At 54.5% G+C, this 13,529-nt stretch overlaps 2 protein-coding genes across 14 annotated transcripts; both read left to right on the plus strand.

Annotated features, from left to right (window-relative positions):
* The first annotated feature begins 5 nt into the window (after window positions 1-5).
* LOC103009933 (fibroblast growth factor 11-like) lies at window positions 6-7,077 on the plus strand. 8 transcript variants are annotated; one of them, XM_057539481.1, is made up of 5 exons: window positions 6-1,379; window positions 2,052-2,246; window positions 3,958-4,068; window positions 4,998-5,196; window positions 5,464-7,077. In XM_057539481.1, the coding sequence occupies exons 2-5, from the start codon at window positions 2,100-2,102 to the stop codon at window positions 5,640-5,642; spliced, it is 636 nt and encodes a 211-aa protein (XP_057395464.1). In that variant the 5' UTR covers window positions 6-1,379; window positions 2,052-2,099; the 3' UTR covers window positions 5,643-7,077. The 8 variants fall into 8 exon arrangements, with proteins under 8 accessions (XP_057395464.1, XP_057395465.1, XP_057395458.1 ...); XM_057539482.1 differs by lacking the exon at window positions 2,052-2,246 and adding an exon at window positions 2,808-3,057 and having other exon boundaries at window positions 7-1,379; window positions 3,903-4,068; XM_057539475.1 differs by lacking the exons at window positions 6-1,379; window positions 2,052-2,246 and adding an exon at window positions 2,309-3,080 and having other exon boundaries at window positions 3,903-4,068.
* A 128-nt stretch (window positions 7,078-7,205) lies between these two features.
* Window positions 7,206-11,250, plus strand: LOC130706824 (thialysine N-epsilon-acetyltransferase-like). Of its 6 annotated transcripts, XR_009006888.1 has the most exons (8): window positions 7,206-7,362; window positions 8,357-8,508; window positions 8,641-8,692; window positions 8,829-8,912; window positions 9,256-9,296; window positions 9,430-9,541; window positions 9,626-9,741; window positions 10,848-11,250. XR_009006888.1 is itself a non-coding variant. In XM_057539454.1 (7 exons), exons 1-7 carry the CDS (start codon window positions 7,293-7,295, stop codon window positions 9,673-9,675), a joined length of 561 nt encoding a protein of 186 aa, XP_057395437.1. In that variant the 5' UTR covers window positions 7,206-7,292; the 3' UTR covers window positions 9,676-10,366. The 6 variants fall into 6 exon arrangements, 4 of the variants coding, with proteins under 4 accessions (XP_057395437.1, XP_057395436.1, XP_057395438.1 ...); XR_009006887.1 differs by having other exon boundaries at window positions 9,430-9,741; window positions 10,848-11,241; XM_057539454.1 differs by lacking the exon at window positions 10,848-11,250 and having other exon boundaries at window positions 9,626-10,366.
* Window positions 11,251-13,529: the final 2,279 nt, after the last annotated feature.

The raw sequence follows: 13,529 nt of genomic DNA on the forward strand, positions 1-13,529 counted from the left end.
CTGTTGGCCAGCGGGATGTGGAGGGGACTGCTCTCCCCTCACCTGGGAGACAGGCTGAGCGCCTTGGGCCCGAAGAACCCGTTCTAGAAGGCCTCCTCGCCGGTTCCTCCGCTTCCTCCCACCCTCCTCCCGCCGCATCCCTGGCACAGGTCGTTCCATTCTGGCCTCTCCACTTTCCAAATCTGTGGCCAGCACCCCTCCTGCTCCCATGCAGCCTCTGGCATCCATCTCCCGCCAGTTCTTATGGTCTTTTCTCTTAGGAGTCAATAGGGATGGGGGTAACATATTTGCTGAAAAAACGTGTAAAGGAGAAAGGTATGGAGACCAGGGACTGACCAATTTGTCTCACACAAAAGCAGAGATATTAAGGAGGCCGGATTTCACCCCAGGCTAGACCTCACCACCACCGCTATCTCTTCAGTTATTTCCCCCACCTTCCTCATCCAGTTCTGTCCTCCATCCCGGGCAGTAGGGTCCCTTTCTCCATTCTCGGGGCATCTGCCATTCCACCTATCTAAGCCCAACCTCTCCCCCCATCCAGAGTTCCATTCAGTGGAGTCGCCTCCTTGTCCCTCCTCCTCTGAACCCCGAGACATGCGAGACATGCGGCCTTGTCTTGGCTCCACCTGTCTCTAAGACCGTCCCCCCTCCCTGCCTCCAAGGAACCCCAGGGTTCCTCCCGCCCAGCTTCACCACCCCCACCTCTTTCCCGGAGTCTCCGCCCCCTGCCCCGCCCCCGGGCCGGCTCTGGGAGGAGGGGAGAGCTGCTGTCGCCGCCGCCGCCTCAGCTTCCCACAGCCGCTACCGCTGCCGCCGCTGCCGCCGCTCCGCTTGGTCCAGCCGCCAGGCCCAGTGCTCACTTCGCCAGACCCGGGCGCTCTGCGGAGACACCCTCACTCCTTCCTGGGGTCCGGGACGCCTAGCCGGGCGTGGGGGGAAGCTCCGCTTGCGGGGTACAGGGAGGGAGGAGCCTGGAACCGGAGCCAGCGCCAGCCGTCCCCGGATCGACAAGACAGGACAGGTTGAGGGGCGTCGGGGAAGGAAGAGGGGGTGCTATAGGCAGTCCCGGGGAGGACAAGGAAGCCCTGTCGCAGAAAGCTCTGATGCACTCTGACTTATAGCGGGTCTGTTCACATTTGGGGACCCGTGACAACGTGGGTGCACTCCTCTCTCGGGGGGCTGGTTGGATTGGAGGGCGTGGGATCTAAACAGCACCAGCTGTCCCCGGGGAAATTAGGGGCTGCCAGAAAAAAACAAAAAAGCCAAAAACCTATGCTCCTTATTCCGAGGTGACAGAGGGCCCTCCAGACAACCACCTGGTGTAACCACTAGGAAGGGCGGATTTGGAGGTGACTTCAAAAGGAGTGGAGGGTAACAAGGTGAGGAAAGGGGCTCAGCAGCTGGAACCCTGTGCCACTAGAAATGGGGGTGACTTGGTAAAAACCGGTATCGTCCAGAGACAGGGTCTGGGAACCTCTTCTTGCTGATTGGCGACAGTCTGGATATTTCAAGGCATCGTTTTTGGGGGATTTCAGTGAAAAAAAGTGGGGGATTCTTCACTTAGAGGGTGGCAAAGGAAAAGACACCAAGGTTGGGTTCTTCCTAGACACTGGCAGCACCCCAGCAGGGGTGGGGTGAGCTAATACCCCCAAAGCTAAGGACCCACACCCTTAAAATTACAAGAGTGGCTTTGGCAGGAGTGCAGGGCCCGGAAATAGGGTGGAAAGGTGCCTGGGGATATTGGAACCACATCCTGGAAAATGTGAGGGTCTTGGCTTTGGGATAGTGTTAGTGGGGGACAGGGACACTGGAGATCAGAGAAGGGGGAGTTTTCTGTGGGGGGCAAAGGTCGAGGGTGGGGTCAACTGAGAGGTACATAGGCTGCTGGGTCTGGCGAAGCTAGCACGAGGCCCAAGGGTGGGAGCTGGTGCCTGGGGTGGGGGTCGTCTAGGGCTTATCCTCAGGTCCCGTGGGTGAGGCGGCGAGTCGGACCGGAGAGGCAAGACCATGTCCTGGTGAGCTAGCGGGCTTCTCTGGGGGGGGGGGCCCAGCGCGCTCCGGGAGCCTGCCGGTTTTGGGGTGTCTCCTCCCGGGGCGCCATGGCGGCACCGGCCAGCAGCCTGATCCGGCAGAAGCGGGAGGTCCGCGAGCCCGGGGGCAGCCGGCCCGTGTCAGCGCAGCGGCGCGTGTGTCCCCGCGGCACCAAGTCCCTTTGCCAGAAGCAGCTCCTCATCCTGCTGTCCAAGGTGCGACTGTGCGGGGGGCGGCCCGCGCGGCCGGACCGCTGCCCGGGTGAGTGGCTGGGGCGGGGTCTCCGGGCCGGGGGTCTCTCTGCCTGGGAGGTTGAGGCCAGGGACTCGGAAGAGCGGGGCCCGACTGACGGCGGCTCCCCGAAAGTGAAAGGGGGTGCGCCTGGACCACAAGCTCTCGGCCAGACGATGCCTCAGTTTCCCTTCTCTCTCGCCCATAACCCCGAGTCTCCTTGCTTTCGAGGGCAAGGGGAAGGCTTGAGGGGCTAAGCCTGGTGCCCCGAAGCCTGGCAGCTCCCGCTCGCCCCCCCTCCCAACACACGAGTCCCCATCCCCACCGTCCTCTGCCTACGTGCGGTCTCTCGCGATTCTTTCAATGCCGAGCGGAGGGGCCTGGGGGTTCCGGACGCCTGGGTCACCCCGAGGGTTTCTGCGGCTCCGGCAGCCCCGCCCCCGCCCCGCTTCTCCCGCTCCTCCGAGCCTTGGCTCCGTTCCTCCTCGCCGAGCTTGCCTGGCTCGGTACCAATCTCCCCAGCTCTCCCCGGGGTGTCCTTGCAGCTACCTCGCCAGTCCGCCCCTCCGTGCGCCCTCCTCCCGTGACCTGCACTTCAAGAAGGGAGCTGGGCACTCCCCCATGACCGCCTACGCGACTCCGAAACCGGGTCCCACGGGCTCAGGGGACCCTCTGCCGCGAGCAACTCAGACAACACTACACGGCTGGATACCCGCACGGAGACTGGGGGTCGTACCATCTACGAGGGGGTACCGGGAACTCGGCCGCAAGCGCCGGGGGAGGAGAGTTGTGAGGGTTAGCGTGTGGTCCCCGTCCAGGTGCGACAGGCGGGAAGTCCCTCTGGCCTCGCTCCCGCCCGCTCCCAGCTCCCCTAGGGGGAGACGCCCCCGCCCCCCGCTGGCGTCCTCCTCCCCCCGCCGCCGGCCCTCCGCAGTGGTACGGTCCGCAGCCCACCCTTTGAGTGGGACCCAGCCCCCACGTGAGTCAGCCTGCCTCACCAGCTCCCTGGCCCCCTCCCCCATTTCCTTGGTTTGCTACCGAATATCCCCCATCCCAGGCGGGTTACCTGGCTGAAGGGGAGAGGCTGAGCCTCAGGGAGGGCTGGGCCCCCGCGAGCCAGCAGACTGACAGACAGACAGACAGACAGACAGACAGGTGGGTCAGTGTCAGACAGGCCGGCGCTGGGCCAAGGCGAGGCCCGCGAGAAGCGAGCGGCAGCCGCAGCAGCAGGTGCTGAGTCAGCGTCAGGCCCAGTCCCACCCCCACTCCTGAGGGGGCGCCCCTACCCTGGGGTCACCTTACTGCCCCCCACATTCGCAAACACACTGCCGCTTCAGCAGCTCTGCCTGTCTCCCTTTGTCCTCTGCCTTTCCATGTATCTCTCCCCTTCCTCTACCTTCTTCTCCCCTCCCCCCATTCTGGTTGAGCTGTAGAGTAGGAATTAAGCCTTTAAATAAATTTCAGTCAATTAAACTGAAAGCTGGTTAGAGGAAGCAGAAGGGACCCACACCCCAGCTTCCTCTGGAGTCAAAGAGAGGTGGGAGAGACCTTGCTTAGAGGGTCAGGGAGCTGGGGCCCTGGGACCCTCTTCCTTCCCTCCATCCTCCTTTCTTTCTCTCCTCTGATCCCGCCAAGTGTAGCAATGTTTCTGGGAACAGAGATGTCATGTTCCAAGATGAATGTCTCCTTCTCCAGAGCCTCAGCTCAAAGGCATCGTCACCAAACTGTTCTGCTGCCAGGGTTTCTACCTCCAGGCGAATCCCGACGGGAGTATCCAGGGCACCCCAGAGGACACCAGCTCTTTCAGTGAGAGGGGAAGCCAGCTGCTGGGTGGGAAGGGGGAGAGCAGGCATAGGGGATGACAATCCTATTGTGGCTTCAGGTTCTGTTGTTTTCAGTCTGGCTCTTTGACCCCGCAAAGGAAGAAGTAGAGCTGGGACCAGAATTGAGGGGGGGCTCAGATGGGGATCGGAGGCTTGGGGTACTGATACCCCTTCTCTCCACCCCCAGCCCACTTCAACCTGATCCCTGTGGGGCTCCGTGTAGTCACCATCCAGAGTGCCAAGCTGGGTCACTACATGGCCATGAAAGCTGAGGGGCTGCTCTACAGCTAGGTGAGACAAGGGGGCAGAGTGGCCTGGAGTCAGGGGACTCCCCTAGCTACAGCCTTCCCAGCTACAGGTATTTTGCAGCTCAGGGCTTCCTCTCCCTCCAGCTCTTGCCGACACCCTGTCCTCACTGCCCGCTCCCAAGCACCTCCTCTAGGGTCCCTCCAATCCCTTCTCCTCCAATAGCCTCCTAAACACCCCCAGGCTCTTTGAATGTCCAACTCTTTCAACCTTTTAGACCCCCTGTGTCTTCTCCAACCTCCTCTAGACCTCATTATTACTCACTTCCCCAGAGTCATTCAGGATACTGGGGAAGGATTCAGGAACTCCTCCAAGCAGAAATTCCCTCCAGGTCCCCTGGATGGTGAGAGGTTGGGAGTAGAGCAGAGAGAAGTTATCTTCTTATTCCAGGCCCCCAGAAGTCTAGTTCCTGGCCCTCGGGGGCCACCAGACTCTTCCTCATCCTCCCTTTCTCCCAGTTCCTGCGTGGGCTCAGAAGTTGGCTCTCCCAGTCTCAAACGTATGGATTATATCCTGCCTTGTTCTTCCCAGGGCTCCCTTCTGTTCAGTGATGTGTCTTTTTGTCTTTCTGTCTGTGTGTGCCTTTCTGGGTCTTTGTCTCCTCAGCCACATTTCACAGCTGAGTGTCGCTTTAAGGAGTGCGTCTCTGAGAATTACTATGTCCTGTACGCCTCTGCTCTCTATCGCCAGCGTCGTTCTGGCCGGTCCTGGTACCTGGGCCTGGACAAGGAGGGCCGAGTCATGAAGGGAAATCGAGTCAAGAAGACCAAGGCAGCCGCCCACTTTGTGCCCAAGCTCCTGGAGGGTGAGTATGGACCCCCAGGGAAGAGGTGGACCACATGGGACGGTATTGACCTTGACATGGACGTTTAGTGACACACAGCTAAGGGGCTGTAAGTGTTTTAAGAGGACACATGCTATGACAGGTCAAGCCAGGAAGGCTCTGGCCTTTGGAGGTTTGGGAAGCTCTCCTTCTGTGGGTTCCCAGAGGAGGATTGTAGGGGAAGGGAGCCCTTTCAGAGCTCTCTTGGTGCCTAACTCTCCTTCCTGCTCCTCTCTCTCCCCTTCACAGTGGCTGTGTACCGGGAGCCTTCTCTCCACAGTGTCCCTGAGACCTCCCCTTCCAGGCCCCCTGCCCCCTGCCATGCAGTCCCCGGACTGGAGGCTCCCTGCCCTCGCCACCACCACGGCCTGTCTCCCAGCCCTGCTTCTGGCCCTGCTCTCACCCCTGCTGCCACGCTCATGCCCTGAGCAGCCAGGTCCCACCAGGTGCTCTACCCAGAGGGAGCCTAGGGGCCGGCCGTGACTTCCGGGGCTGCTGAGACCCTCAGATCCTTGGGCCCGGGAAAGGGGTCAGAGAGGGGGATGTCTGAAAATGGTCCTGGCTGATCACTTCTTTCCTTCCACACTCACACCCTCCAAAGCCTTTTCCCGAGATGGCGCGGGGGGTTCCAAAACTGACAAAGCCAGGGCATAAATCTTCTGCACCCCGGGCTCAGCCAGTTCCTGGAGCCCTTTGCCCTTTTCATGGCCACCAAGCCATAGATTTATAGGTCCACTGGAGCTCAGGATTAGTTTCCTTCTTTCCCTACTCCACCTTTTGCCTTGTTCCAGACAGGTTCTGGAACACCAGGCACCCCAGCCAGGGCCATTTCTGCACTCAGGGTCTGTGCTGGAACACAGGCATGCTGCCAGGCTCTGTTCTGGATCCATCAGGCTTCTGTCCTTCACCCAGATGGACCCCTGGTTTCCAAGTGGAGAGAGGCTGGATTTGGGCCCTGTCCAGCTGTTGGTCTTGGCCTGAATTGAGCCAGTCTCAGATCACCACAGGTTTAACTTTCTTACCCCAGAGACACCCAATTCTAGAGCGTGATGTTCTAGACACGTACGGAGCCATACTTCCTTCTGAATCTCAGCTCTAGGACATAGACCACGACTCTCAGCCCTTCCCTCTAGGATGGAACTAGAGCCTATATAGCCATGTTATTGCTCTAGAGTAAGAGTTCTAGACCCACGCTCCCACCTTCTCTAGTGATACCTGTTAAGCAGGAGCTCTGGAAAGGACACAGCTATGATTCACAAAGAACTAAGTTCTGGATGGATCAAGAACCACTTCTTGTTTTCCCTAGACAATTTTCCAAAAATCTTATTCTTCCTATAGAATGCTAACCTTATTTTTTACATGCAGTTTCTAGCTCCTGCAACTCAGCTGGGGTCCTGCCAGGGAACAGAGGCTGAGGAAGGGCAGAGGAATTTTGGAAGGAATCCCTGGCTCATAGAAGGGCAGCTAGGATGGGGAAGGGGCCAGAACTATGGCATGACTGGACCTGTGCCTGGGTTGGGGGGACGTGAACACTTAGCTACCTCAGCAGGAATTCCTTCCAGGTCCCCTTTAAAGCTGAGGTCTTTAGGGTAATGGGTCTAGAATCAAAAAGACAAATGGGACATAGCTTTGACCTCCCCAAATGAGGAGACCCCAATTCAGCAATAAGTCCCACCCTTCTCCCCTACGGGTCAGGCCAAGGAGGGTGAGGGCCTCTTGGTCTCTAGACCTCATACACCCCTCCAGCTTCTAACTGAACAGAACTTGCTTTACCTCAGCTGGATGTCAGGTACCCAAAAAGGCTCTGCTCCCAGGGGACCGGTCTCCACTCCATGCTTTCTCAATTAAAGACGATTTATACAATTGAAGTGTTATCTGCCATCTGTGGGTAGCAGGCTTTGGCAGTTGCTCGGGGAGGGATCAAGTCCCAGGGGCGGGGCGGGCGGGGCGGGGCGGGGCGGGTGGGCTGGGCTGCCCCCCAATAACAGGTGCACATTCCTGGGCGCCTCGTCACTTCCCCTGCGCTGGCTGTCCTGGCGGCTCACCCAAGCGGACTCACTGAGCGACGCGGGCGGGCTATGACACCAGGGGCGCTGCTGCTGCTGCTGCTGCTGCTGCTGGGGGCGTTGGGGGCGCCGTTCGCCCCGGGTAAGTCTGGGCCTCAAAGGGGTAAGGTAAACATGAGATCTAGAAACAGTCATGCCCGGATCCCCAAGTAGCATCCTCCGTAAGGCCTAGAGCTGAGACATGGAATCCCAAATACTAGCTGGGTGACTGTGGGCAAGTCACCCCACCTGTGTTCTTTAGTGTCCTTGTCTGCAAAATGTGAAAAAATACCTACTTTCCGGAGCTACTGTGAATGAGGATGAATCGAGATGATACAGGCACAGTGCCTGGTATCTACTCTGAGCTCCTCCCTCAGTATTTTCCCAGGCCTCTGAGGCTTGCTGCATAGGGAGGTGCTGTCTCTGAGTGTGATTCAGTGGATACTAAGAGTCCTGGCCCCTTCTCCCCATTATCTTCTCTTAGCCGTCTACTACAAGGCCTAACCATTTACCAGTAGAAATTCATCACCCTCTCCCTGACCCATCTTAAAATACAAATGCCCCCAAGAGAAGTAAGACTTTGAGCCAGTAGGCAAGAGCTGGAGGTCTTGGGGCTCACCCCGAGTCTGGATGGGCTGGAATGGGTGAGTTGGGGTGAAGGGTAGAGCAGGTAATCACTGCACACTTCAGTTAAAGAAGGAGGTATCTTTCGAGCCGTGGGGTTTCTCCAACGGAGGCTGGAACACCCAGATAAGAACAACGAGGAAGCCTCGGCAGTCCAGCCTTGACCCCTGCGGGGAGTGCGGTCAAGATACCCGGCCATAGGGGCAGAGCTGGCGGGTGGGCGGGGACATGCCTGCTCTGCAAGCTGATTGGCTGGCAGGTGCGCGCTGGCGGGGCCCGAAATTAGGGGCTACCAGGCCGTGAGGACCGCTAGTCCCACCACTCTCTCGGCCCCGCGGCAGCCGGAATCGGGCTTCTGCTTCCCAGCCCGCGGCGCCCCCACCACCTCGCTCCCCACCACTCCCCCGGCTTTCCGGGATCCGAATTTGGAGGCCCCTTAAAGGGTCCCCGTTGCTCTTCGCCCGGTCCTGCAGAACGGAAGTGGGGATCCTGGACTTCGGTCCCAGACGGTGGAGATCGGGATGGCTTCCGTGCTGATCCGAGAAGCCAAGGAGGGAGACTGTGGAAATATCCTGAGGCTGATTCGGCTGAGGGCTGCAGGCCGGAAACCGGGGTCCCAGAGGGGGTCAGAGCGGCGCTGCTGGAGTGGGGGCGGGAAGGAGGAGGTGGGAGCAGAGGGAGGAGCGCGCCCAGGGCTCCTGCTCTGGGAGCAGCGAGGCCCTCCTGCCTTAATCTAGCCTCTGTCCGCACGCTGTAGGAACTCGCTGAGTACGAGAAACTCTCAGACCAGGTGAAGATCAGTGAAGAAGGTACGGGCCCAACACCTGAGTCCTGACGGAGGCTGGGGTGGAAGTGACGGATGGGTTCCCCAGGCAGTAACTCCAGACTGGGCACACACCCAGGCCTTCTGTCTCTATCTCTTTGTCACAACTCCGATCTCTGCAGCCCTGAGAGCAGATGGCTTTGGAGAGAATCCTTTCTATCACTGTTTGGTAGCAGAGATTCTTCCTGTCCCCGGGGAGCCACAGGGTAAGAGCACCCCTATCTCAGAGGTGCCCTCTCCAGTCAGCCTCAAAGGTCTCTCCCCCAGGTGCCCAGCGGCCTGACCCTTCTTTTTTTCTCTCTCAGGGCCCTGTGTGGTGGGCTATGGGCTATACTACTTCACCTACAGCACATGGAAGGGACGAAACATTTATCTGGAAGGCATCTACGTGAAGCCAGAGTATCAGGGTACTGGGCAGAGGCCAGGCTGGGAGAAAAGCAACCCATAGACTGGACCACCATCCCTTGCCTCTTAATCCTAGCCTATGGTCTTTTCTGATCCCCTTCAACTCAGACAATCCCTCTTTTTGTCTTTTTCTCCCCACATCAGGTCAGGGGATTGGCTCCAAAATAATCAAAAAAGTGGCTGAGGTGAGGAGAGGGATGGAGCTACAAGCTGGGCGCTGGCAAAGCAAAGCTGTATGGGAGGCACCTGGGTTGAATGGAGGGCGAGAAAGTCTTTTCCTTTTTGACCCAGGAAAGTGAGTGGTGTCTTCTCCCACAGGTGGCCCTGGATAAGGGCCGCTCCCAGTTCCGCCTGGCAGTCCTAGACTGGAACAAGGGGGCTATGGACTTGTATAAGGCCCTAGGAGCCCAAGATCTGACGGAAGCTGAAGGTTGGCACTGCTTTCGCTTTGAAGGAGAGGCGATGAGGGAGTTGGCAGGAAAGTGACGCCATCCCTTGGGGATCTCCATTTCAGCTTCTTCATCCCCACCAGCTCAAGCAGTCCTCAGAGACTGTCTCCACTGACCAAGGCCTCCCGGAAGGAAGGGAAGGAGGGTTGGAGGTGAATATTCCCAGATGGAAAGAACAGAGGTGAGGAAGAGGCAAGCCTTCCCACCTCCTTGTTAAGGGTGAAAAATAAATGAGAATTCCCATGTGTTGATGTGGTGTTGGGTGGAGGAATTGAGGATGTGACAAGCTTCAGCTATTACGACCCTTCCTCAGTGTTTTCTGGTCAGTGGATATTGCTCCTGGGGATAAAAGTGGGCCTAAGATGACTTTCACCCACAATGGACCAGAATATTGGCTCTGGCCTCTAGCATATATATCAGGCTTGTTGGTCAGGTCTGGGACCCAGACAAAGGCCTCCAGTGTCTGGACTGGGCTGTGTGGAATCCGAGACTGAGGCAGGCCCACCGACTCAACAGATGGAACAGGCTGCCACCTGGTGGCGGCATTTTAGGGACACTGGGAAGGACCACTGGCCCCAACTTTTTAAAAAATCCGCTCAGCTAGCGAGTGCTTTTTCTTTTTCAAAAGTCACAAAGCCTTTTTTTTCAGTTCAACAGAACCAAAACAAACCTTTAGGACCCATGGAGACAAGAAGGGAAACAGGTTCATTTCCTACTTTCATAATATTTTATTATACAAGTAATGCAGGTTTGTTGTAGAGAAGTTTGAAGGGACGTATAAAAATAAAATCCATAGCCTTACTTACATCTCTACTCTTAACCCTTTGGTACTGATTCCTTAGATTTTTTCAATGTACATATATACATATAATTAGTTAAGTATGTGGGGATTTATGGGATCAACTCTTTTGCAACCTGTTTTTTCATTTAACAATAAATCAGAAACATCTTCCTAAGTTATTAAACACATCCTCACTTTCAGTGGTAACATATTATTCCTTTTGTGGAGGAACCATTGGTTAAATGGTCATAATTTAGACACTGAAAGTGGACAAGCAGGTAACATAAATGTGTAAATTGTAAAACACAGGATCAATGGAGTCTAGAGAGTTGAAGATCCATCTTAAAATTCAAAAAAAAAAATACAATTCAGCCAAACAACACTTCAAAGGCCCAAATTCTTCCAGAGTGGTGCCAGTTTTGGGCCCTTAAAACGAGTTTACAACAGATGGGCCTTTAGGACAAACTTGTTTGAGAAATAATGAAGCTTGTCTGCCCCTTCCACAGATGGGAGCAAGAAGAATCCAGTTTCATGCCCTTGGCTCATCTAATCTGGCAGGGATGAATATCTTTTAAACATGAACAAGTTATCTTTTGATGGCACTTTTTAAACTTAACTCAGAATGAATTATTTCTGGAAGGACACACAAACAAGCAGAGAGTGGTTGCTTCCAGGGAGAGGAACTGGGTGTCCAGGTAACGGAAGGAAGGGGACTTTTCCCCATGCCACTTTGGATCTTCTGAATTTTGTGCCTCGCCCATGTAGTACTTCAGAAAAATGAATAAATAAAACTTTAAATACTAATGCAGAAGAAAAGATTATGAACTAGGAAACAATATTTCCAAAATGGATCTTGCCCCCGTCCTGTTTTGTCTTTGCTTTTCAGAGTTTACACTTGTTTTTTTGTTATTCGCTCACCCTGACCCAGATCTTACCGGTTTTCATAGGGTGTCTTTGCACCCCGGCATCAATCCATTCTGCAGCCACCCCATGGTCTCCCACCCACTCATCACTTCATTAACCTCCTGTAGGGTGATTCTATTAAGTGCTGGGGCTGACTAGTATGGAGTGAAAATCACCTGGGTTCTGTCCATTCCAGGGAGAACAGAGGGGAGGGCATTTAGGGGGAGGGATTTTTAAAGAAAGAATAGAGATCACTTAAAATATCTCTCAAATCTGTCCACATCCCTAACCCCACTTCCACTATCACCTCTCTTTGAAAATTGCTATAACCTCCTAACTGATCTCCCAGCCTCCTTCTGTAACTACCCCCCTTCCATGGGGTTATTTTTTTTTAATCATAGATATACAGTATACTATTTAAAGTGTCAAATATCTCTACAAGACCTATATAAGAAAACAGTAGTCTCCCAATTCCCCAGCTCTTCAGAGTCAATCACTTTCAATTGAGTTTTTAAATTGTATTGTTATGGGGGGGTTTTGTATTCACCTTCATATTTCAAATTCAAAATGGCATACAGATATTGCTACTTTTTTTTTTTTGGCCACATTGGGTCTTCGTTGCTGCACACGGGCTTTCTCTAGTTGCGGCGAGTGGGAGCTACTCTTCGTGGCGGTGCGCAGGCTTCTCATCGCAGTGGCTTCTCCTGTTGCGGAGCACGGGCTCTAGGCGCGTGGGCTTCAGTAGTTGTGGCGCACGGGCTTAGTTGCTCCGAGGACGTGGGATCTTCCCGGACCAGGGTTCGAACCCGTGTCCCCTAGCATTGGCAGGCGGATTCTTAACCACTGCGCCACCAGGGAAGTCCAGTTATTGCTACTTCTTGATGTTTCTGTTTCGAGCACTAGTATTGACCTCCCATTGCTCACCCTCTTTTCCAACCCCTCTTTCACCCCATCCCTACTTCCCATCCTCCCATCCCTCCAATATTATATCATAACTCTGGATGGATCTGTGTTTCATGTTTACATGTTATGATTATGCAAATGTTCTTCACAGTTGAGCCATGTGGATTGTTATAGGTGTTTTTCTTTCTTGCATCATTTTTGTTTTCCCTGAAATTAATACTTGCCTTGTATCTTTTATTCATTTGCTTAGTTTTCTGTGTACTCTAATTTATCCCCCAATTCTCCCCTAGTTATGTTAATCTCTTCTTAAGAATATACAAACACGTAAGGAATTTGATCTATTTCATTTTGAAGAACTTTCTCACGGAGCCCTTAGACCTGCTCCAGCACACAGTCTGATCTTTAGGCTACACTTTTGGAGTCCCCTTTCACATCCATCTTAGGGACCTTTGCCCCTCTCTTGACAGCCTGTTTCCCAGAACCTATGTACTCACCTTTTCTCCAGCCTTTTTTCCCCAGCAAGTCAGTTCTGACCATGTTAGACTCTTTCCAGTACCTTAAATGCACTGTAGTCTCCCTTCTGGGCCTTCTGTACATGCCATTTCCCCATCTGAAATGCTGTTCCCCCTTTTCCCACTCTCATCCTTGGCCTGAATGAACAATGACTAAAGCAGATGAAAAAGAGCAAAAGTCAAATCTGAGAGGACTGTTGTTGCCAGAGGCTTGGAAATTGATGATGGTGCCATTTCCAAGACAAAATTCAGCCACTCCTGTTGCTTAAGGGTCCAAACCCAAACATTTTAGCCTGACAGCCAGCACTCCTGATAATCTGTCCCACTTAATTTCTCTAATTCTCCCTCCCTACTCCTTATCAGAATCACTGCTGATAGTCTAGTCCCTTTTATTATTTCTTTTTTTTTAAATTGTATTTATTTATTTATTTATGGCTGTCTTGGGTCTTCGTTTCTGTGCGAGGGCTTTCTCCAATTGTGGCAAGTGGGGACCACTCTTCATCGCAGTGCGCAGGCCTCTCACTATCGCGGCCTCTCTTGTCGCGGAGCACAGGCTCCAGACACGCAGGCTCAGTAATTGTGGCTCACGGGCCCAGCTGCTCCGCGGCATGTGGGATCTTCCCAGACCAGGGCTCGAACCCGTGTCCCCTGCATTGGCAGGCGGATTCTTAACCACTGCGCCACTAGGGAAGCCCCCTCTTTTATTATTTCTGCTACCCTCGTTACTGATGTTCCTTCTCAGGCACTCTTGAAGGCACCTCTTCTTTTGCCAGCCCTTTATTTATTTGTTTGTTTCTTTGTTTAATTTTTGGACACGCTGCACGGCATGTGGGATCTTAGTTCCCCAACCAGGGATCCAACCGGTACCCT

The sequence above is a fragment of the Balaenoptera acutorostrata genome, unplaced genomic scaffold (genome assembly GCF_949987535.1).
Source record: "Balaenoptera acutorostrata unplaced genomic scaffold, mBalAcu1.1 scaffold_774, whole genome shotgun sequence".
Taxonomy (NCBI): Eukaryota; Metazoa; Chordata; class Mammalia; order Artiodactyla; family Balaenopteridae; genus Balaenoptera; species Balaenoptera acutorostrata.

What these genes read in the sequence shown, in the direction of transcription:
- LOC103009933 (XM_057539475.1), top strand. Translation starts at nt 2,626, where the DNA reads ATGCCGAGCGGAGGGGCCTGGGGGTTCCGGACGCCTGGGTCACCCCGA. An exon ending in AGCGTGTGGTCCCCGTCCAG is followed by an intron (nt 3,081 to 3,902) that starts GTGCGACAGGCG and finishes CGCCAAGTGTAG; the next exon opens with CAATGTTTCTGGGAACAGAG. An exon ending in AGAGGACACCAGCTCTTTCA is followed by an intron (nt 4,069 to 4,997) that starts GTGAGAGGGGAA and finishes TTGTCTCCTCAG; the next exon opens with CCACATTTCACAGCTGAGTG.
- LOC130706824 (XM_057539453.1), top strand. Translation starts at nt 7,293, where the DNA reads ATGACACCAGGGGCGCTGCTGCTGCTGCTGCTGCTGCTGCTGGGGGCG. An exon ending in GGGGGCGCCGTTCGCCCCGG is followed by an intron (nt 7,363 to 8,356) that starts GTAAGTCTGGGC and finishes CCGGTCCTGCAG; the next exon opens with AACGGAAGTGGGGATCCTGG. An exon ending in AAACCGGGGTCCCAGAGGGG is followed by an intron (nt 8,509 to 8,640) that starts GTCAGAGCGGCG and finishes CGCACGCTGTAG; the next exon opens with GAACTCGCTGAGTACGAGAA.